This window comes from Amphimedon queenslandica, unplaced genomic scaffold (assembly GCF_000090795.2).
Source record: "Amphimedon queenslandica unplaced genomic scaffold, v1.1 AMPQUscaffold_13307, whole genome shotgun sequence".
NCBI lineage: Eukaryota > Metazoa > Porifera > Demospongiae > Haplosclerida > Niphatidae > Amphimedon > Amphimedon queenslandica.
The window spans coordinates 58,991-80,026 of NW_003546457.1; the positions used below are offsets into that span (position 1 = coordinate 58,991).

At 35.5% G+C, this 21,036-nt stretch overlaps 5 protein-coding genes across 6 annotated transcripts; 1 reads left to right on the forward strand and 4 right to left on the reverse strand.

The window, feature by feature from the left end:
* On the forward strand, nucleotides 1-1,940 carry LOC100640168 (vacuolar protein-sorting-associated protein 25-like). Its single transcript, XM_003387956.3, has 4 exons — nucleotides 1-265; nucleotides 1,150-1,203; nucleotides 1,257-1,345; nucleotides 1,605-1,940. The coding sequence occupies exons 1-4, from the start codon at nucleotides 40-42 to the stop codon at nucleotides 1,806-1,808; spliced, it is 573 nt and encodes a 190-aa protein (XP_003388004.1). The 5' UTR covers nucleotides 1-39; the 3' UTR covers nucleotides 1,809-1,940.
* LOC105313415 (uncharacterized) lies at nucleotides 1,837-5,130 on the reverse strand. Its single transcript, XM_011406839.2, has 7 exons — nucleotides 4,767-5,130; nucleotides 4,397-4,708; nucleotides 4,140-4,351; nucleotides 3,611-3,706; nucleotides 3,365-3,485; nucleotides 3,141-3,322; nucleotides 1,837-2,099 (listed from the first exon to the last, which is right to left on the reverse strand). The coding sequence occupies exons 1-7, from the start codon at nucleotides 5,028-5,030 to the stop codon at nucleotides 1,919-1,921; spliced, it is 1,368 nt and encodes a 455-aa protein (XP_011405141.2). The 5' UTR covers nucleotides 5,031-5,130; the 3' UTR covers nucleotides 1,837-1,918.
* Nucleotides 5,101-6,096, reverse strand: LOC109583402 (RWD domain-containing protein 2B-like). The gene has a single exon (XM_019998733.1). It carries the CDS (start codon nucleotides 6,077-6,079, stop codon nucleotides 5,159-5,161), a length of 921 nt encoding a protein of 306 aa, XP_019854292.1. The 5' UTR covers nucleotides 6,080-6,096; the 3' UTR covers nucleotides 5,101-5,158.
* LOC100641431 (ubiquitin conjugation factor E4 A-like) lies at nucleotides 6,091-18,069 on the reverse strand. Its single transcript, XM_011406841.2, has 25 exons — nucleotides 17,919-18,069; nucleotides 17,789-17,874; nucleotides 16,006-16,176; nucleotides 15,807-15,868; nucleotides 15,656-15,753; nucleotides 15,543-15,595; nucleotides 15,352-15,480; nucleotides 15,160-15,291; nucleotides 14,771-14,956; nucleotides 14,266-14,518; nucleotides 13,658-13,797; nucleotides 13,311-13,379; nucleotides 12,608-12,727; nucleotides 12,310-12,380; nucleotides 12,177-12,254; nucleotides 11,794-11,902; nucleotides 11,282-11,411; nucleotides 10,425-10,510; nucleotides 10,244-10,342; nucleotides 9,059-9,243; nucleotides 8,794-8,887; nucleotides 8,585-8,748; nucleotides 6,945-7,050; nucleotides 6,777-6,889; nucleotides 6,091-6,370 (listed from the first exon to the last, which is right to left on the reverse strand). Exons 1-25 carry the CDS (start codon nucleotides 18,043-18,045, stop codon nucleotides 6,265-6,267), a joined length of 2,967 nt encoding a protein of 988 aa, XP_011405143.2. The 5' UTR covers nucleotides 18,046-18,069; the 3' UTR covers nucleotides 6,091-6,264.
* Nucleotides 18,070-18,084: 15 nt separating this feature from the next.
* On the reverse strand, nucleotides 18,085-20,991 carry LOC100641558 (serine-rich adhesin for platelets-like). 2 transcript variants are annotated; one of them, XM_019998731.1, is made up of 4 exons: nucleotides 20,769-20,991; nucleotides 19,694-20,704; nucleotides 19,556-19,637; nucleotides 18,085-19,348 (listed from the first exon to the last, which is right to left on the reverse strand). In XM_019998731.1, the coding sequence occupies exons 1-4, from the start codon at nucleotides 20,842-20,844 to the stop codon at nucleotides 18,160-18,162; spliced, it is 2,358 nt and encodes a 785-aa protein (XP_019854290.1). In that variant the 5' UTR covers nucleotides 20,845-20,991; the 3' UTR covers nucleotides 18,085-18,159. The 2 variants fall into 2 exon arrangements, with proteins under 2 accessions (XP_019854290.1, XP_003388014.1); XM_003387966.2 differs by having other exon boundaries at nucleotides 19,556-19,640.
* Between the last annotated feature and the right edge of the window lie 45 nt (nucleotides 20,992-21,036).

Consider the following 21,036-nt stretch of genomic DNA (forward strand, 5'->3'; position numbering starts at 1 on the left):
GGTGTGGCTAGAATATTTTGTAGGTGTGGCTGAAAAATCATGGCAGTTGAGCAGTCACTTTCTCGGGCCCTTGCTTCTTTCCAGTGGCCCTGGCAGTACGAGTTCCCGCCTTTCTTCACTCTACAGACAAACCTGGATACTAGGAATAAGCAGATGGACGCTTGGTGTGATTTAACGCTAGCATATTACCGTCACATAAAAGCATTTACAATGGACGTCAACGAGGCACAGTCCTCACCTTTATTCAATAACTCCAAAGCAAATCGTAAGAGACACTTAATATTACAAATTTATTGTGTCAAAGTGATTTTATTATGCATGCGCCTAATACAAACACACCATATGTTTACATGCAGAAATGTTTGAACAGTTTGATGCCTTTTCTCTTCACTTTTCTCTCTGTTGTGAGCTGCTAACATTATAGACCAGTTGGTGCTAAGTAATTCATAGAATTTTAAGTATATTCATCGTGATGCCGTAAATAAAGTAAAATTTTCCTACCGCCATTTTGGAGTCCTACTTCCAATGGTTGTCTATGAAGCGATCGTGAAAAGAGCTTATTCTCCAAAAACTGTTGTATTTATTCGTTAAAGCAATATTGCTACTGCTTACTGACCATCATCCAGTGTCTAGAGTTGGCTCATGGACTTTAATAAGTGCCACTAGAAGATATAGAAGCAAAGATATGACTTTCTCCCATTCTACTCTTAGTAACTAAGACTCCAAAATGGCGGCAGGAAAATTTTACTTTATTTACGGTATCACAATGAATATACTTAAAATTCTATGAATATACTTAGCGCCAACTGGTCTATATTTAGCTGCTATGACACTTTTTATTTGTGCTGTATTCTCAGTACTTCATCCTATTCACATTTTTAAGATGCTTGTAAATTTGTTTTAGCACCTTGTTGACACTTTGAGGTGTTAACAAGGTGTGAAATATCATTTTTAAAATGTAATTTTAATATTCTTGGTCACTAATTGTAGCAACCTATGCAGGCAATAATTGAACATAATGTGAATTAGTTCCTCCTGCTATGTACTATGAACTATGCCCAATGTTGTAATGTTTCTTTTATCATAATACCTATTAATAGTACTCACTGTGTGTGTAAATGAGATTCATCATTTACTGTTGTCATTTAGGTAAACTTTCAGTTGATTTCATTCGTCTAATACTAGACACTTTAGAAAAGAGAGGTGAGTACCATCAAACTTATTTTGATACAGAAAATTATATTTATCTTTAATAGGTAATGTAGAATGGCAGGATACTTCAAAGAGTCGATGCTTAATAATGTGGCGATCACCACAGGAATGGGGCCAATTAATATATCAATGGGTAAGCCTGTAAATTTTATAGTTGCACTCTATATCTTGAAAAACCATGGGCTATAGCCTTTACTTTTTTTAAAAAATTGGCTCATTTTTTAAAATGCTAATAACTCAAAAATTATTTGTTGGAAACAGCTCAAAATCTTTACATAGCATAAGGGACATGTATCAAAAAATGTCATAAAAATTGGGGTGACTTTGGAGCCATTTTTTGAAAACCATGGGCTGACTATTATGATAAATTTTTTCATTATTCTTTTTCATAGGCATGCGATCAAGGTTTAGGTAGTAGTGTGTGTACTTTATATGAGATTCATTCAGGAGAGTATGCTACAGAGCAAGAGTTCTATAACATGGAGCCATGGATGGTAAAGAAAGCAATAGTAGCTCTAGCAAGGGAAGGAAAGGCAGAGTATATACCTGGAACTGCTCCTGATGACTCTGATGCTGGAGTCAAGTTTTTTACATGACAATATTAATAATTATTATTTGTTATAGTTAAATTATCCATAGTCTATAATTAAACAGTATTATATAGCATCAATTGTATTGACATATTAATTAATTGATGGTTGACTATCTACTGCATGCCAAACACTTCATAATCTTCTACTGTGAAATATTTTTTCCCGGCGAGAAAGTCATTATCAATGTTTTGATCTTTGCCATAAGATGAAGGGAAGTTGCAGTAAGACTCTTCATTTATGTGGCAATTATTACTGATACATAAATCAGCTCCAGAGCCAAATACAGGACCGCTCCTATGAAAAAACAATGAACATTTACATAAAGGGAACAATAATCTAACCACAAAAAATCTACATGGCGATATGTATCAGAACATGTAATAAAAATTTGGGTTGATTTCAGAGCTTTTTTCAAAAAAAACCATGGCCTTTGCTTCTTTTCCAAATTGGCTCATTTTTAAATGCTCATAACTTGAAAAATAATCGTCGGAATCAGCTTAAACTTTCTACATAGCATAAGGACATCAATATGTATCAAAAAAATTGGGGTGACTTCAAGGCCGTTTTTTGAAAAGAACCATGGACTATATATAATTCATAAATTTTTTCAAAATTTTGGCGTTTTCTTAAAATGGCCATAACTTTAAAAATTAAAGTCGGAATCAGCTCAAACATTCTACACAGCATAAGGACATCAGTATATCAAAAAAGTAATAAAAAGTTGGGGTGATTTTGGAGCCATTTTTTCGGAAAAAAAATCTTAGGCTATAGCCTTGGATAGTTTTCAGAATTTTTACGTTTTCTTAAAATTGCTGTAACTTGAAAAATTGAAGTCGGAATCAGCTCAAACTTTCTACACAGCATAAGGACATCAATATGTATCAGAAAATGTAATAAAAATTTGGGGTGATTTCGGAGCCATTTTTTGGAAAAAAGCATGGGCTATAGCCTTGTGTATTTTTCAGAATTTTGACGTTTTCTTAAAATGGCCGTAACTTGAAAAATTGAAGTCGGAATCAACTCAAACTTTCTACACAGCATAAGGACATCAATATGTATCAGAAAATGTAATAAAAATTTGAGGTGACTTCGGAGCCATTTTTTGGAAAAATTAAACCATGGGCTATAGCCTTGGGTATTTTTTCAAAATTTTGGCATTTTTTAAATGGCTGTAACTCAAAAAATTGAAGTCGGAATCAGCTCAAACTTTCTACACAGCATAAGGACATCAACATGTATCAAAAAATGTAATAAAAATTTGGGGTAATTTTGGACCCATTTTTTGGAAAAAACGATGGGCTACAGCCATTGCTACAATTGTTCCTCATCACTTACTGTGGATGATTATTGATTGCATAGCTTGGCTGCTGGATTGGAAATTGAAGTGGAGGTGTGTTCAAGAAAGGATTAACAAGAGAGAATAGGAATGCCTTATAAGAGGAGGAATATCTTCCTCTTTTAAACTGATTAGTCCACGAAACATCAGAATAGCCTCCAAACACATGACCTGTTGAAGACTAAGAAAATGTAATATCAATTGTACTGAGCTGAATAGTTACTTGTATCAAAACAATGGTAGGGTTATGTCCATCGCAATGACTATGGAACTGGTAAGCACTGTAGCCATCACGAGATCCTCTATATAAGAGGCTCCACTTCTCCTGCTTCTTGTTTTCACACCTACAAAGATGAAAAATAAATCATTAAGTTCGCCCACACTTGAGTAGGTGAGCATTAGCAATTGACAACAGTGAGTTGCTTTGAACTGCATTAAAATCATATACATAATAAATATAATCATTTACCATTTGTCGAGCTGAGCTTGCAAATCCATTCGGCCGGTTAGAATAAGTGAGTCGGGAAAAATGGATTCATCCTGAGAGTTTTCGACCCAAGAATATCTTATGATGGAAAGATAGTGAGACATTATGTTGACATTCCAACACAACATGCATCAACTATGTGACACGGACTGTGTTCTCAAGGGATAAAATATTTGACTTCATCACTCTTGGTTTCAGAGAGTGATGATAGTACAATTATTTAATTCACACCTACCCAATTAACGGCTATCAACTAGTAAAGTGAATATTATGACATGGTTGCTTATTCTCAAACAATCGATGCGATGTTGTTTTATGCTAGAATTCACAAATCCAGTATGAGTAAATCTCTGTCTACTGAATCATGAAATAGCTACCGTTTAAGGCATTCACAATGGTATGGGTGGGTGCATAGTGCAAGAAGCTAAAATAATAATGGCACTATTTGTAGTAGCAATTAAACAAGATTCAATGCTCAAATGTGATTTGCATTAATTCAATCAGTCCCTACCTCTCCAGCATCCCGTATATACCATCAGAGATAGTGTCTGGGCTCAAACGACCATCTGCCACATGAATGTGCTTCACCACTTCATCAATATATTCTCTCACTTGCTCTCGCTCGTCTTCTGTCCAATCGGATTGTAGTTGCTTTGATGCTCCGACTTGGTAGCGAGCCCAGCGTAGCAGAGCTTTTAATATCTCATCAGTACTGACTCTAAGCTGTTAATATTAATATATCAATCATACTTATGCAACTAGTCTTACTTTTGCTGACACTAGTATTATCATTACTTCTTGCGACATTTCAAGGAAACTCTCTGAGCTCAAAATATCAGAATTGTGCTTGATGGCAAACTGCAAACAGATATTAATGACGGCCCACATGCTGTGAACGAGGCTCTCTTCCGTATTATTGAACGAGATGTTTTCATGAGCTATAGTAATGAGTTTACATACAGTGTCTGATGTTAAGAGTGATTCCAGACACTGTACAATGTATGACTGGAGACAAGGAAGGCCTAACTTGTAACATATATTAAGCAAAGGGCAAACCTCAATGACATCAGTGATAGTAAACTGCAATGAAAATAGAATATAATTTATACAGATTAGAAGTATAGGCATGAAGACTTACTTCTGCTGTGTAGAGGTATTGTCTGACTTTCTTCATCGCTCCAGCGTCTAGTTGTGGAAGGTCTAGCTCGTTCCCCTCTAGTTTGGCTCCACGGAATTTGTCACAGCGAGCCTGCAGTATCATTTTGTGGACGGGGAGCTTGTCGCGATTGGCTCCTATCAACAAGACCAGGTCTTTACTCTTGTCATCGTTGAGCATAACCCGCCAGTCCTCTTGTAAGGAGCTGAGGAAAGTACGGGACTGCTTGATCGAGTCCTTGCTCATGACAGCAGACTAAATAGACCCAGTTCTGGTACAGTCTTACTATGATGAAGATGCTAAATAAGCAAAGAAATTCCTAGGAATGTTGTTAGCACAGCCCAGTTGCATTCCTGAGACAGGCTACAATTATTTTATTGATTTGAAACATTAAAAAGTTCAGTAAACATATACTCCAGTTCTCTTTCCCTCAAGTACTCGCGAAACTGTCCCAAGTCCATGTGGTTTGACCGCTGTCCGTGAGTATCAAAAAAAAGCTCTTGGAAACCGACAATTTTCCTCTCTTGCTCAATACTTCCAGCATTCTTGACAGTCTCTCTCTTTCTACAGGTGATACTCTTCCAGTTCCACCTCCTCAATATATCATAAAACTCTTTAGTTTGACTGGAGTCTCCTTCTATACAAACGACACCAGGTTTACCCGGTAAACAAAAACCGGTCAGTTTAAGATCACTGGCCAGAGATAAAATGTTCCTCCTTTTTGTCTTGCTGTATATGTGATGCATGTACAGCCACATACGGCAAAACTCATTCGATTCAGAGTTCACATGCTTTTCTGTTTGCTGCAAAGGAGGAGGAGGGGCAGTGTAGTAGCTGGGGGCTTTCTCACGAGCCCAATCAATAACTGACAGGAGACAAGCATCACCCAACACAAGCTCAGTTGACATATAAGCCTGCAAGTCCTTGTTAAAGTCATCTTGTCCGGTACGACTAAGACCATCAGAATGAATATGAACTTGAGGGAGCTGAGAACTAGGATAGGAGCAAGAGAGACGACAGTTTATTTCTATATCAAACTCATGCTCATTAATCAGAGTAGCAGTAGTAGAAGGAGCAGTGCTATTCTCTATTGTTAGGTGGATAGTGCACTCTACATTGTTTGGGTGATCACTGTGAGCTTCTTTTACGTATCTCTTCAATGCAGTGTAGGCGCTCCAGTCTTCAATAATAAACTCTCCTGGCTCTGAGTAAATGGATTCTAGAGTGTCCAGTTCGTCCAGCTGTTGCTCTAAGTTGCTTCTAGTACAATCAGCAATCTCTTGAGCTGTCGCCATTTTATTCTTAATTGCTAGGAACACGCCTACTGAAGGGCAATAATAATAATAATAATAATAATAATAATAATAATAATAATAATAATTAGCTCTAATTAGTTCTTGTTTTTTGGGTTTATAATAATAATAATAATAGAATAAATTGAAAAATTTACAATAAAAATTAAAGCTATAATAAATAATTTTCATTGTTTTGAGTGTTTCCAATCAATTATTTTTTGGCGTAGCTCATCGTTAGGCTGTAGCATCTCAACTGTGAGTGGATGTCGATTAAAAGGATCATTTTGATCACTAGAAAAGTAATTAAAAAAAACAATAACATCAATACAGCATTCAATAGTTATGGACATGCAAATAAGTAAGGCAAACTGTACCGTACAGCCAGTTAATTTTGTGAAAAAAATCAATAAAAATAACTCGATTTGTAGATGAAAATAATTGTTACAATTTTTTGACAGCAATTGTACAATTGTACTGAGGCCATGCATTATTCTATGCAGATTTAAATTTTGCATTTTGGATGCATCCACAAACTTGCAAAATTTAATTCTCCACAAATATATCCAGCTGTACAATTTATTTTAAACTGAACCCTTCACTTTGGCTCCACTCTTAAATTTTTTTCATTTAATTGCAACCAGCAAAATTGTTTTAAAAATGTAAAATCAAAATCTGGAGTTACAAATATTTAATTTACCTCAATAAATGACGCATGATGACAGTTCTATCAACAACATTACCGGAAGTAGGCAATGTGACCGGGTCATTCATAATGGTCCCCATTAATGGATCCAGGAATTCATCTGGTGCCTATTCAAAGGAGTTGAGAGGTCAAACAGAACAAGTGTAGGTATGTCTTCCTTACATCACTAGTGAGTTTCTCTTCGGCGTCCATCTCTGCTTGATACTTAGCAACAATATGTCTCATTCTAACTAACCCATCACACAATTCATAGGGAAGATTCAAACGCCTAGAAAATAAATAAATAAATAAAATAATACTAATACAAATTAATATTGTTTGGAGAATTTTTGTTGAAAAATAATTTTCATTTTATTTGGAGAAAAATAACAAATTTATGGTGACATTTTAATACTAATACAATCATTCAAGCACATTCTGACACTCAAGTCTCTATACATAAACAGATTAATAAACACAACAACAGTATTGGTGATGCCAAAACAAGAGCTTTGATCATCACAAATTAATCTTATAATGTACATCTGGTAAATGAATTAAAATTTATAATAATTGCTTTAATGGCTACCGCTACACATTAATGGAGAATGGAATAGTGACAGAGAGTCTCGTAAATTCATTAGTAATAATAAGTACAGCGTATATTAGTGTGTTAATAATAATAATTATTATTGTTAATTTATTATGCTAGAATGTGTATATACACCTACATGTACATACTACCGTATACTGGGATATTTTCCCATCGCTAAATTTTCGCGAAACTTGCATTTGTAGGATTTCACAAAATAATATTTTTTGCAAATAGCTTGTAAACTCTACCACGTGGCAATGGAAATTCAGAATATCATGATTTTTATTTTCGCGATGGAGCAAGAAAATGCGAAATCTGCGAAAATTTGGCTACTAGAAAATTTCCCAGTATATGGTATAATGCTATTTTAATTCCTTTTAAGTATGATGACAGCATAAAATGCATTAAGTACAGAAAAGAAGCAAAACAAGGAAATGGGGAGAGTAACTGAAGTGCTTTGTGCTTCAAGATTGAGTCACACTTTACATTATGACCAAAAGGCACCAAACATCCAATAGATAAAGATTCCCCAAGACTTGCATTCACATACATAATTTAATGATTGTAATGTGTTTGTAAATTGTAGCCATGTGTGTGTGGGTGTATATGTGTGCATATATACATGTCTGTGTCTGAATTAGCCTCATAGCTTCAAAGGAATTACCACAAGTCCCTAACCAAAAAGCCACAATGCTCAATAGTGTACATGTACTTGTACAAGTAGGGTGGACCATGAATGTAGTAAACTGGGCTCTACTTAAGAATGCCATAAACATTGAGGACAGGATTACAAACTTGTACTATGCAGGAAACATGACACAGACATACAGTACATATCATAAACCTATCGTTGCTTGTCATGCTGATACTGTGTCATTTGATGATTGTTTACGAGATCAAGTATTTTTGTTATGAAATATTGAGGTTTTGTTTCAGCAATAAATTAATAAGTGAAAAAAATTAATTTAATATTAAAATTCAATTATCTGTCACAATGTTATGGTTAAGATGCTCATACAATGAAGAGAGAGAGAGAGAGGGAGGGAGGGAGGGAGGGAGGGAGAGGGAGGGAGGGAGAGACAGAGAGACAGAGAGACAGAGAGAGAGAGAGAAAGAGAGAAAGAGAGACAGACAGACAGAGACAGAGAAAGAGAGAGAGAGTATAGATACTCGTAGGCAGACAAAGATAAAAAATAACAGACAACAAAGTGAACAAACTCAACAATACCTTGCAACATTCAGTGTCATGTCAAAAAGTTCAATAGAGAAACTCCGTTCGTCACGAGGAACTGCCTGACAAAACTCGACCTCTTTTCCCAAATTATTATAAACACTAATTATAGAGCTGACCAATGCTTTTGGATCAAAATTATACTTCTCTCTATCTTTTACCTAACAAAAGCCTTGAGCACTAGTTTTAAAAAAGGTTAAACATACATTGAAATCTTTTCTTTTCTGTCCAACAAGTTGCTTTAGGGAGTTATTTAGCATTGCAACAATCTGATCCACAATAGGCTGTATGACAAAAGGCCTGATGAGGAAAGAAAGGACAAGACAGAATTGTGGGACATGAGAGAAAAAAGAAGAGAGAGAGAGAGGGAGAGAGAGGAGAGCGAGAGAAAGAGAGGGGGGGAGGGAGGGAGGGAGAGAAAGAAAGAAAGAAAAGAGAGAGGGGGGGGTCTAACTGGCTGGTCTCCATTACCTGGTGATTCCTGAAGTGATCATTTCAATTGTGTTAACAGTCTTCAATGCCAGTATGTTCCTATTCCTGGCATACATGACAGCTTCCTTCAGTCGCTCATTGTGGTCTTTCTTTTCATCATTGCTCAAGTCTTCCCAAGATGGTGACTCTTTTATCAACTGAATCTCTCTCACAACAGATAAATTCTAATAAAATACAAGAGAACAGTAACCAAATGAGACAACACACAAAACGTGACACGTGCACCACAACACTAATTCATGAGTATGTAAACATACACAGTTTCACACAAACACACACCACATGGGGACAACTGCCTAGTGTCTCTAGGCTCTAGCTAACATAACAATCAGGGCACGTGATGTAGATGTTCAGGCATTTTAAATTATTACAAATTAACTAGTAGCATGATCATAAATAACTCTACAAAGGCAGCTTAAACTTACATGTCAAAAAATCATATTTAGTTTTGTGGTGGTAAATTTTGTGGATTAGTCCAAAAGATACCCAACCACAAAAATAACACACAGCACTGCATAGAGAACATGTGCAAGAATAAAGAAATGGAATATAATACAGTTTGAATCAATTGAATGAAAAGTTAAAAATTATGGGCACCTACTGTACATGTATACCATCTGCCACAGTAAAGTAGAGCAGGAAGCAATTTGGCAGGAATTTACAAGAAATTAATGTTACAAATATTAGCTTCCACAAAATACTTGAACTGAGATCCAAAATAATCTTTCTGAAATAGGCTAAATATGACTAGTTAAATATTATCAGATACGGTACATTGGTAAGCCCTCACTATCAAAGTTTATTATACGAGAACAAGGGCATCAAAACACCAGTAAGAATTAACATGTTTTGTCTATGATGGTTTAAGAGATTCACAGTCTTCCTCCAGACAATGACTGGTTATAGTAATATAGAGGAGGAACACCTGTCTTAACAACTAATTAGACTAGTCCCAAGAGTGGCTGAAAGATACATCAAGCAATTAATGATATACACGTACCTACACCATATACCTACCACCTACATGTACCTACATGTACATACACGTATACCTACATGTACAAGTACATGTACAAGTATACTTGCACCACAATGGCACATGTCATGCATGCACATGTGATGTGATCCATGTGCTGTATAAACATCACATGAGCTATTATTTACCTGGAGTCCTTCATCAAGCTGTATAGTGGCGTCGTTGATTATCATGTTCATGAATCTCAGGAAAAGAGGAACTTGAGAGCTTATTTGGACTGTGTCAACCTTAAAGTACAACAAGACAATAAATAAGCTACTTAGTGTTATGATTGTAATAGGCTTCACTGTATAATGTGTGTGTGTATACCTCATCACTCAGTTCTTTTAAGCTTTGTCTGTAGCAAGGTATGTTCCATAAGAAACTAAGTATTCTATACATCGGTAAACGATACTCTATAGTAATAATAATAATGACAATAATAATAATAATAACAACAATAATAATAATAAGGTATATACCTTATATACATGTATATTTTAAAATAATAATAAATTAACTATAATTGTATAATATTCAATTCAGGGTTTCCCACAGAATTTTGGTATTTTTGCTCAAAAATTGGAATTTTAAAATTTTGTATGCAGCCATACAGAATTTTGCTTAAAAAATTGGGCCAAAGGCCCTTGTATAGTACAGGGTATTTTGACGAAAATCACAAGGAGAGAATTCTCCATTTTTATATTTTTTTCTGATACATATGCATGTCCTTATGTTGCATATCAAATTTAAGCTGATTCTGATCAAATTTGAATTTTCCATAAATTTTTAGAGTTGTTAAAAAATCAGGCCAAACACCCTGTACTACAATACAGGGACTTTTGTTAAAATTTCATCAAAAATGACTAGGAGAGAATTTTCCATTTATATATTTTTTTCTGATACATATACATGTCCTTATGTTGCATATCAAATTTGAGCTGATTCCAATCAAATTTGAAATTTTTATAAATTTCTAAAGTTGCTCAAAAACCTGGCCAAATACTGTATTGTAGTGCTTGTCAGCTCATGAAGCTCATGCTGTTTAGCTCACTTAGCATACTTTGTGGGAAACCCTGACTGGTATACAATTGAAACTTTTAACTTGGTAAAAAGAAAATATAAAATTTGTCTAAAACGGTGGCTCAATTTTGGCAATTTCTATCTAAAAAATAGTGATAATTTACGAAATTTATCTTCAAACTCCATTGAGTCCCCAGTGTGTTCAATGTCAATGAATATCATTAAAAGTGAGGGGAACAGGTGACGGATGGCAATCTCGTGTTGCTCAAACAGAGCTCGCTGATCATCAACAAACTAAAATATAAAAATAAAAATAACAATAATAATAACAACAACAACAACAACAATAATAATAAGAGGGGAAAAAATTGGAGAAAGGAGAAGGAAGGACAGAAAGAAAAGAAGAAAAATATATAAAAATATGATATACCTTAGAGTGACTTTTAATTGCGGGTACTAAATATTGCAATTGTAGCACAAGGTAGATTTTGCTGGTATTAAAAATTGCAATTAAGTAATTATTACTAATAGTTATATGGCATCATGATGTCATTATTAATAATTGCGCGTATTAATAATTGCGATTTTAACCCAAACGCAAAATTCGCAATTAATAGTACCCGCATTTAAAAGTAACCTTAAGGTAATGATGTTATAAATTATAATGATTACTAACCGAACTCCCCATGAGTCCTTGTTGCTCTGTGTCATCAGTTTCTATCATTAATGATAATAACTGGGTCAATTTAGCACGCAAATGAGGATTGGCTATTAATTGAGGATAACTATAATGCAAAATAAAGAAACAAAATAATAAAGAATTAATTCATCAGTCTCCAATATGTCTTAACTCCTTCCTCACTCAACTACTGTATACCGGTTCTAATTTCACATTTTTTTCTAATTACAAAATTTTTACACCTTCATTGTCACATCTTTGTAAACTATTAATGAACTTTTTTTGTGAAATTTTAGAAATGCAGAATTTGTGAAAATATTTCCCTGCAAAAATAAACTGGTATACAGTATCTCCCTCTCTCTCTTTATCAAGGTCATTACCCCATGTACACTGTACAAAATGTCACCAATTGATACTGAACTTCACTTGACTCTAACAAAATCCTTGACCTGATCTGACTAATGAAATACATTATAAATTATAATTTAGTAAAGATGATACTTTTATACTAACGTTAGGAATACAGCGAAATCAGAGAGATTCTCAACCAAGCACTCTGGTATTGTCAGGAGTGAAACAGGTGCCTAGTAATATCAAAGAAACACAATCAAGATCAGATAATGCACATGTACAGTACAACATTAGAAAATTTTATTATTCTATGAAATTGATTTTTTGAGACACAAACATAACAGCAGTAGTGCAAGTAAATAAATAAATAAATAAATAATAAGAAAGCAACAAATAAAAATAAAACTAAAAATTCGCACATGTACATGTGTACATGTATACAATGCAGTGCTGCTCTTACTAGCTCTGGAATAGGAAAGATTTGTTCCGATTCTTTTTTAATTAGCTCAATCAGCCAAACAGCTGTCGCAGTATAAAATTTCATAGACAACTCTAGCAGCTGTGGATGCATGATATGAGCCTACAATAGAGTAGAGTAGAGTACAGTACAGTAGATTAAAGTGAGAAAGGAATTACTACACTCGACATTCATTGCATTACAAAATGATGAAGTCACAATAGAAGAAACAGTATCATTTACATACATGCAAATTACGGTATGCTACGCATTACGACAAACAAACATGTACATACATGTACATAAACGTACAGTGTACATGTACATGTACATGTACAAGTACATCTGTAAGGGGCTATTACAGTATAGCGGGTTATTTTCGAGGATAACAAATTTCCCAAGTTTCACATATTTTTCAAGATTCGTGAAATTAAATTCCTTGAAAATCAATTTGATACGGTACAAGATGGCAGAATAGTGGAAACTCGCGAAAATTGATTCCGCAAACTTCCGGATACGGGTCATTCGCGAAATTTATTATCCTCGAAATTAACCCGCTATACGGTATTATGAGGATAGCAAATCAGTAAATGACACAACGAATATAGTAAAACCATTTAGAAATTAGTTAAATTAATAATTTTTATAATTATACATGTATAGTATGTATGTGTAGGACTCAAACACAAATATTTCCGGTGCTTACTTGAACTCCTAACAACTGAGAGAGGAAAAGTCTCTCTCTAGGACCACCCCTTCCCTCCATCTCTTGAACCTGTAAACAACAACAACAACAACAATAACAACAACAATAATAATAACAATAATAATAATAACAGCTGAAATATTGGCAGAAGTTAAACTTGGCAATTTGTTTAAAATTTGCAATTCATAAATTTTATATTGGTGATTTAACAGCCACGTGTCATTGAGTATACTCAACATGTGGTTTAAAATTGGCTGAAGTTGACTGCAGCTGCCAAATCTGCCAACCAGCCAAATATTTCCAGCTATCATGATACATGTATATATACACATGTATCTGATTCTTACTGTGGCAAGTATTCTGTGAATATGCTTGAACAAATGAATGGTTTGTGTGAGCCCAAGGATAAGAGATTTGTGAGTGAGGAAGAAGCAGTGAGACACAAACTTAACAGGAAGGACCGGCTCACTGGGGCAGACAAGAATCTCTACAATAAATTAAATATGGTCAGAGAGCTTGGAAGCTATCAAAATAAGGTGTGTTTCCTTAAAGAAACAAAATTAGAATAGATATTAAAAGAAACCATCAAACAAGAGAAATGTATAAACTTTCATTACACACTAAAATATCAAACATTATAGAATAGATACAGTAGTAATAATAATGGCTATACACACCATAGTATCACTGTGGTTGTAGGACCACATACACACAGTACATGGTACTGTACTGTATAGCTGGTAATTTTGGAGCAGGTAGGGAATTTTAGCAAATTTGATGTTTTGACAGCTCATGTCATGTACATGTATTTGACAAAATATAAAGCCTGTCATTTTGCTGAGCCTTTAAGTAGCACATGGCTATAAATTTGCCACATTAAAACCTAACAATCATCAAAGGAATTTAGCAATTTGCCAAATTACCAGATATACGTGTACAACATTGACAAAAATACCTCTTGAAGTTAATTTAGTTTCTTGAGAGAAATCAAGAAAAGCTTTATCGTACTGTGGGCCCTCATGACCATCCCGAGTGGATCCTAGCACACAATATCCAGGATCAACATTCATTAGCTTTGGATTAACAGCAGATCCAGAGCTGGGAATAGTGAATGGGGTGCTCAAGTGAAGCAAGACCCAACAGACGTTGAGAAAGAAGCCATCACTAGCTGTATGGATCATTGGAGCATTAAACATACGGGACATCATCTAGAGGATAACACAGAGAGAGAGAAAAAGGGAGAAATATTGAGCAAAGACATAAATCAGGAAAGAAAAGAAGAGAGAATCATGTACCGTACATGCAAGATAAACAAATAAAGAGAGATGAAAGAAATAATTAGGAATTGACTCACAAAGGATAAAAGAAAAGAAAAAGATTGTGACATATGCTTAACGATTAAATAGAAAACCACATCAATGGACTGTGCTAATGCATGTATAGTCTATAAACTTCATTACCTTTCCTCTGTCAGCATTAGCTTTAAAGCAGGACACAAACCACTCAATAACTCTCTCCTTGACGTCTTCCCCTTGACGTAAAAGAGATGAAACCAGGATATGAAGTTTAGCTACGTTCCCTTCCAACTGCAACTGAAGGGATCTAGTCAAATCTTTACTTTGCATGAAATTGTGAATAAAATGCTCCTAAAATGAAAAAAAAACACGATAAGAATGATACAAAATGTAGATAAAGTAAGTGTAGAGATAATAGTAGAAAATCTACCTGATTAACATATGAATTTCGTAGTACACATTACTATAATCTTAATGTTGATTTCAATGATGATAAATATTAAGATTTAGTCTATACACACACAGTATTTCAGTGACTGATATTGAAGACTCACCGATGGCTGCATTAGTGATGGAGAGAGTGTCGTTGGTGACAGGAGACGACCAAGCAAAGTGTGAGCCTGATATGCCTTGCCATTATGTGGGACCGTTTTATCAGGAAACCAATAAGAAGATGACACCAATAACTAAATGCACATGTACATACGTATGCAAAGAATCTCGATACAATAAGGAAACTATCTTACAGAGGAAAGAGATGAAACTTGAGTAAATAGCATAACAGCCTCAATTAGGAGGTAGTAGTCACTTGACATTAGAGTAAGATTAGAACATCTGGCGTATACGTGACTCAGGAGAGGATTAAAGATAATTTCCTTGAAATGAGTAAAAAATGATCACATCATTCACAGTATACATGTATTGAAATTAGTAGTACCAAGTTTGGTCGGGTCTGTGATCTTGCAATATCCAAAATAAAACTAGTCAAGCCTGATAATAATAATTAAGAGCATTATCCTTACAAGTAATGGTGACAGTCCTGGAGCTTACCTTTTGAACAGGAGTCCATACAGTGATGAACAAACTGACTCTCGGACACATCTTTTGCTTGCAAAATACAAATATTGTGTGCCGAACATATCATCACACTACATGTAGATAAAGTGGTTTTTTAAATACTAGAGCTAGCATGCAATCTCACCCAGCCATTTCAACCACTTTCTTTTTAAGTCTTGATAAAAGATCAACCTTCCATGTTGGAGCCTATTATGATCATACAGGGATTGAGACAAGAACATTAATTTTATTATTATTAATAATAGAGATAAATGGTGTAAATACACTCCTATAGACACAGCACAATAAGTGACTCATTCAATCCAATGAAAGCACATTACTACCTTTTTAACAGCTGCAGCCTGGGACCCTATTCTATCATAACACTGTGACAAATAGAGGACAGGAGATGACTCTATAGCATGTTCTCTACCACAGCCATTGTGCTCTGATCCTCTTGGGTTTATCACCAAGTAATTCTCTGGATTACTTAGCTGGAGTCTTTTTGCTAATATCTGAACAAAACAAAATAGAAGAATTATAATTAATATTAATCATTATTAAAGAAAAATCAATGGAACTTTGTTAATAGACAAAATAATAACCCAACTGCTTAGTGCCCGCCTACGCAAGTGTGGCAAGTCCAACTAGCATTTAAAAAATTGCTAATGATACACACAGGTGGCCATTGAGTGTCACGTCCTAGTAGTACTACAAAATGTCACTTACTCTAAAATCACTACCTCATTGATAAATCAGACTAAACTAGTAATCATACATCATGCACTCACACACGCTAGACAAAAACAATTAGAGCTCACTCCTACGTTAGATTAATGATAATCAGACCGTTAATATAACAACTAGAAGAAAGTATAAGCGATATGCATAAGAACAGGGCTCATTGAATGCTGTATAGCATCACATACTGTATCCCTCACTAAATTCATTTGAAAAGTTATAATCAACTCAAAAAGTCCAGACATACACAAGCAATCCCACATAATATGAATTGACGTAATAACGCACATGTAAATGGATTAGGTTATATTGCATTAGAACTAATGGGGGCACATTGATCCAAATCAGTGTTTAAAAACTTTTGATTAAGTCATTAAAAGGCTAGACTTTAGTGCTAATAAAGAATGTGTACTTTTTTCTAAGAAGAATGTGACGTGACACATCAATAATTAAGACCAGACAAATCTAATATGTACATGTACATCACCACATAATGTAGGGTTGGACTTGGAAAACGGTAAACAACTTGGTTATTGTGCAGGTCAGGCACACCCTGTGGTTCATACCACATTAACAAAACCCAACACGCATACATGTACATGTAAATGTACAATGTACATGTAGACGTAACGTACATGTACATTACTAATATATCAAAAAATAATCCTTCCCTATGCTTTTAGTCTAATCCGAGGACTTAATTGGGCGAACCCCTTACTGAGATATAAATTTCTGTATGCATGTATGTACATTCGGGCGTGTCTGGGAGGTCTGGCCAGGAGGCAGACCCCCTCAATGTTTTACATTCTATCTAGTTTACTGTATACCTGTACATGTACATGTACATGTGGCAAGAAAATTCGACAGTGGACTCAACTTATTACATTCATTGATAATAAAACTGCTAACAATAATTTTACTACAAAATGCTGTTGGTACATCATACATGTACTTATACTAAAAATTCACCTAATATACTATTCACAATTGCCTTATTTACTAATGAATCACAGTATCCATCCATCCATACACATAGTTTGGATGACAAGATGGCAACTGTAAATTTAAAAAAAACAAACATAAGGCCTTTGTGGCTTATAGAGAAAACTCAAGTGGCAGTACTAACAGTTTAGAATAAAGGTCAGAATGTGTCCTTAGAAAAGGTTAAAGCAACTCCTGCACAAAGTCTATTTTGCTTCCTATCATGTGGCTTTGTTAAGTTTATCTTATAACAAAAGGTGAATTAATATCTACTATACTGTATCACTGATTCGTGAAACAAGTTAGGACAGGGACTACATGTACATGGCACTTGACTAATTATTTAAGTATTATTAAGACAAAAAACTATCACAAACTTCATTGCAAAACAGTTAACAAACAAACCTTTTCATAGTTATCAAATGTGAGTACACCTTCATCTGATAATAACAAAAAGTACTTTAACTTGTCATCAACAAACTGATCACTACCTAGTGAAAAAAAAAGATGACAAATCACTCTTTTAGATCAATACCTCCTTTAACTAGTAGCACCCTGGCTATAATTTGATTCATTTGATGGTTCTGTCTCTCTTTAGCTTGTACAGCGGCCTCGGCATCTTCCTCACTAGAGAAAAGCGACAGAAATGGATTAGCTGCCATATTTACTGCTGGGTGTGGTCACTCAATATTAATTAATTATTGCAATTATTGCTATGAATAATAAAAAAATAAATCATAAATGCATTATATAATGTACAGTAGATGCATGCATTATCAAACAGTTAATGACGTAAAGCCATTTTCTTGTGTTTCTCTTAGAAATGGTTTCATGTACACTGGGGAAGGGTTTCGTGTTAGGCTCTCCAGCGATTTATAAGTATCGGAAGAGGAGGACGAATACGTCAACGATTGTTTCTCCACATCGTCCGGCAGTGAAGGCAAATAAAACAGTCCATCCATTCCACTGTCTAGATTCTCCTGTCTTTCTTGTGTAGGTGATAAAGCAGACCTCTGATGTGGTACTTCTTCTTCAACTCCTCTCCTAACTAGCAGTGCTCTCATGTAGTTGGGATCTCGCTCATAGTCACCGCTATACTTTGATAAGTCCGTACAGCCTGAGCTAGACGAAGACGAACGTAAGTTGTCATCATCAGTCGCACTGTCTCTACCATCTCTCTCATTCTCACTAAAAAGGATCTGGAGGGAAGTGGTCAATGACTCGGTACTGGAGTTCGTGGGCTTCCTTGCTCTTCCTTCATCAATCCTTTCATTTGCTGGTAGAACAAAATCTGAAGGATGAGCATAGTCTACATCTACATGAAGTTCACCTACTACTGCGGGCACAATTCTGTTGTGACAGGTTGCAGATCCACCCAGTGAGAAAGATTGTTCAGTTAACGAGCATGTTTGTCTAATTTGGGCACTTGAAGGGCCTGATTGATGACACACGATTAAGTTTCCATTGTAATAATCTTGAGAACCACTGGTACGATCTTCGTCAGATAGGGAGATATTATCACTTGAATTGGAAGAAATCTGAAGTTGTGTACACATTAAAAGTGACGACGGCCCATTTTGAGTGCTATCACTTTGTTTCTGCCTCTCCTCCCTGATAACAACTGGTGACCAGCAACCAGTTGAGGTTGTATTATCATCACTGTGGCCCAGGGTGTCATTTGGTAATGTATAAGCATGACTTGAAGAAGAAGTTCCCGAGGCATTAGGAAAACCTGAAACTGTTGTAGCAGTAGTAGTTTCTTCGACATCATTTGACTTTAATGATTCTACTTCGGCATACACAGTAAAGGAGGAATGCGAAGGGCCTTGTAAATTAAATGCCACACCTCCCAATGATTGATTTGACATGAGCTGATTCTGCAGAGGGCTGCAATGAATAGTTGTCAGAGGGAAGCTGAGATCAGAACTCTTCGTAGTCTCAGATGATGTTAGAATCATGCTCTGCCTAAAACAATAAGAGTGAGAATAATTTAGTGTGGTGGCTAAAATAACCACCCCAACAGGGAGTCTACCCTCACTCTCCTCCTTCTTAACCCTCAGTCATGAGAACTAATAACAAAACTAATTGATAGACAATATTCTATTGACCAACAATAAACAAGTGCAAAAGTCTAAAGAATTTTTAGTACAATGAATACATAAACTGGTGTACCTTATAGGTGGAAGTGGGTCTGATGGGTTAGGTGGAAGTGGGTCTGATGCTGGGTTACGTGATCTGGGTCTTAAGACAACATCTTCTATAAACAGATGATAATTATGTTACGATTATCAAAATTAAACATTAAGTTACCTATAGTTGGGGACGAAGGTGAGCGACGGCAGAACATGGCTACCAGGACAAGAGTAACAAGAACAAATATCAAGATAGAAGTTGAGAGTATAGTTACAATAATGTACATCCAAACAGCAACTGGGTATTGATCAGTGTTGCCAACAGAAATAGTACTAAGACTGGCAGTACTAAAACTGACAGTACTAGGACTGACAATGGGACTGCTAGTATGAGAATGCATGGCAGTATTGCCATTACTGGATAGAGTATTGCTAGCTACAATACTAGAATGGATGACAGTATTACCAGTTAAAGAGTTGCTACTTGTGGTACTTGCACTGCTAGCAATATTAACTGCAGTGTTGCTTGTAGGCGAAAAGCTCACAGTTAGGGTTTTGCTTGTAGTGGTACTAGCAATGTTATTAACAGAATTTGTAGCAATTGGAGGCAAGGCAGTATTACCAATTGTAGTACTTGCAGAAATAACAGATTCAATAAAAGTGGATGTTATTATAGATGATTGACTGTCAGTTGATTTTGTTCCTGTGGTTTGCAATGACATTGATAATGTAGTACTGGTAGCTTGTATGGAGACTGAAGGATTTAATGATGCACAACTACTACGCTTTTGTGCTTTGTCGGCCTTTGGTCCACACGTGGAAGAGCGTTGATAATCAACTACTGGAGGGATACTGAATGATGGCTGTGGCAGCAGCATGTTATTTGGTTCTACAATTACTTGGCACATATATGTGCCAATGTCAGTTCCTTCAATTAAGTTACTGAGGTGCAGGACTGATTCGAAAACTCTGTTATGATAAGTGTTAATAATTAAGTACTTGCTTGTTCCATTAGCAAGTTTCACTGAGTTAAAGTACCACTGAATATCATGTACATGTCCTGCAGTAGCAGCAATTGCTTTGATTTCACAGAGGAGTCTTACTCCATTGGTGGTGAATGGGTCACAATGATCAATTTCTTTTGTAGAGAGACCAATAAATTGATATCCTCCAGAACAGCATTCAGTAACTGTGTGGATTAAAAAGAGACTACACTGACTTTTGCAGGAAAATAAAATAATTTTTAATCTTACCTAATATGAAAGGCAATAAGAGAAGTAGGCACAGGACGGTAGTGCTCTTAGCTTCGCTTTTGCAGACCTGCGGCATAACGGTCCACAAATGGTAGCTTGAGATTGCAGTTTATACTAAAGATGAGACAACTATAGGAGAATATTGCTCTGCTTGAGATAAACTGGCAGAATGCTTCTCTCATTCCCTGTAGTACAAATCTACAACCCGCAAGCTAACGTGTGCAAAAGGATGTTCCTTGAAAAATTACGGAAATAAACGCAAGAAAAC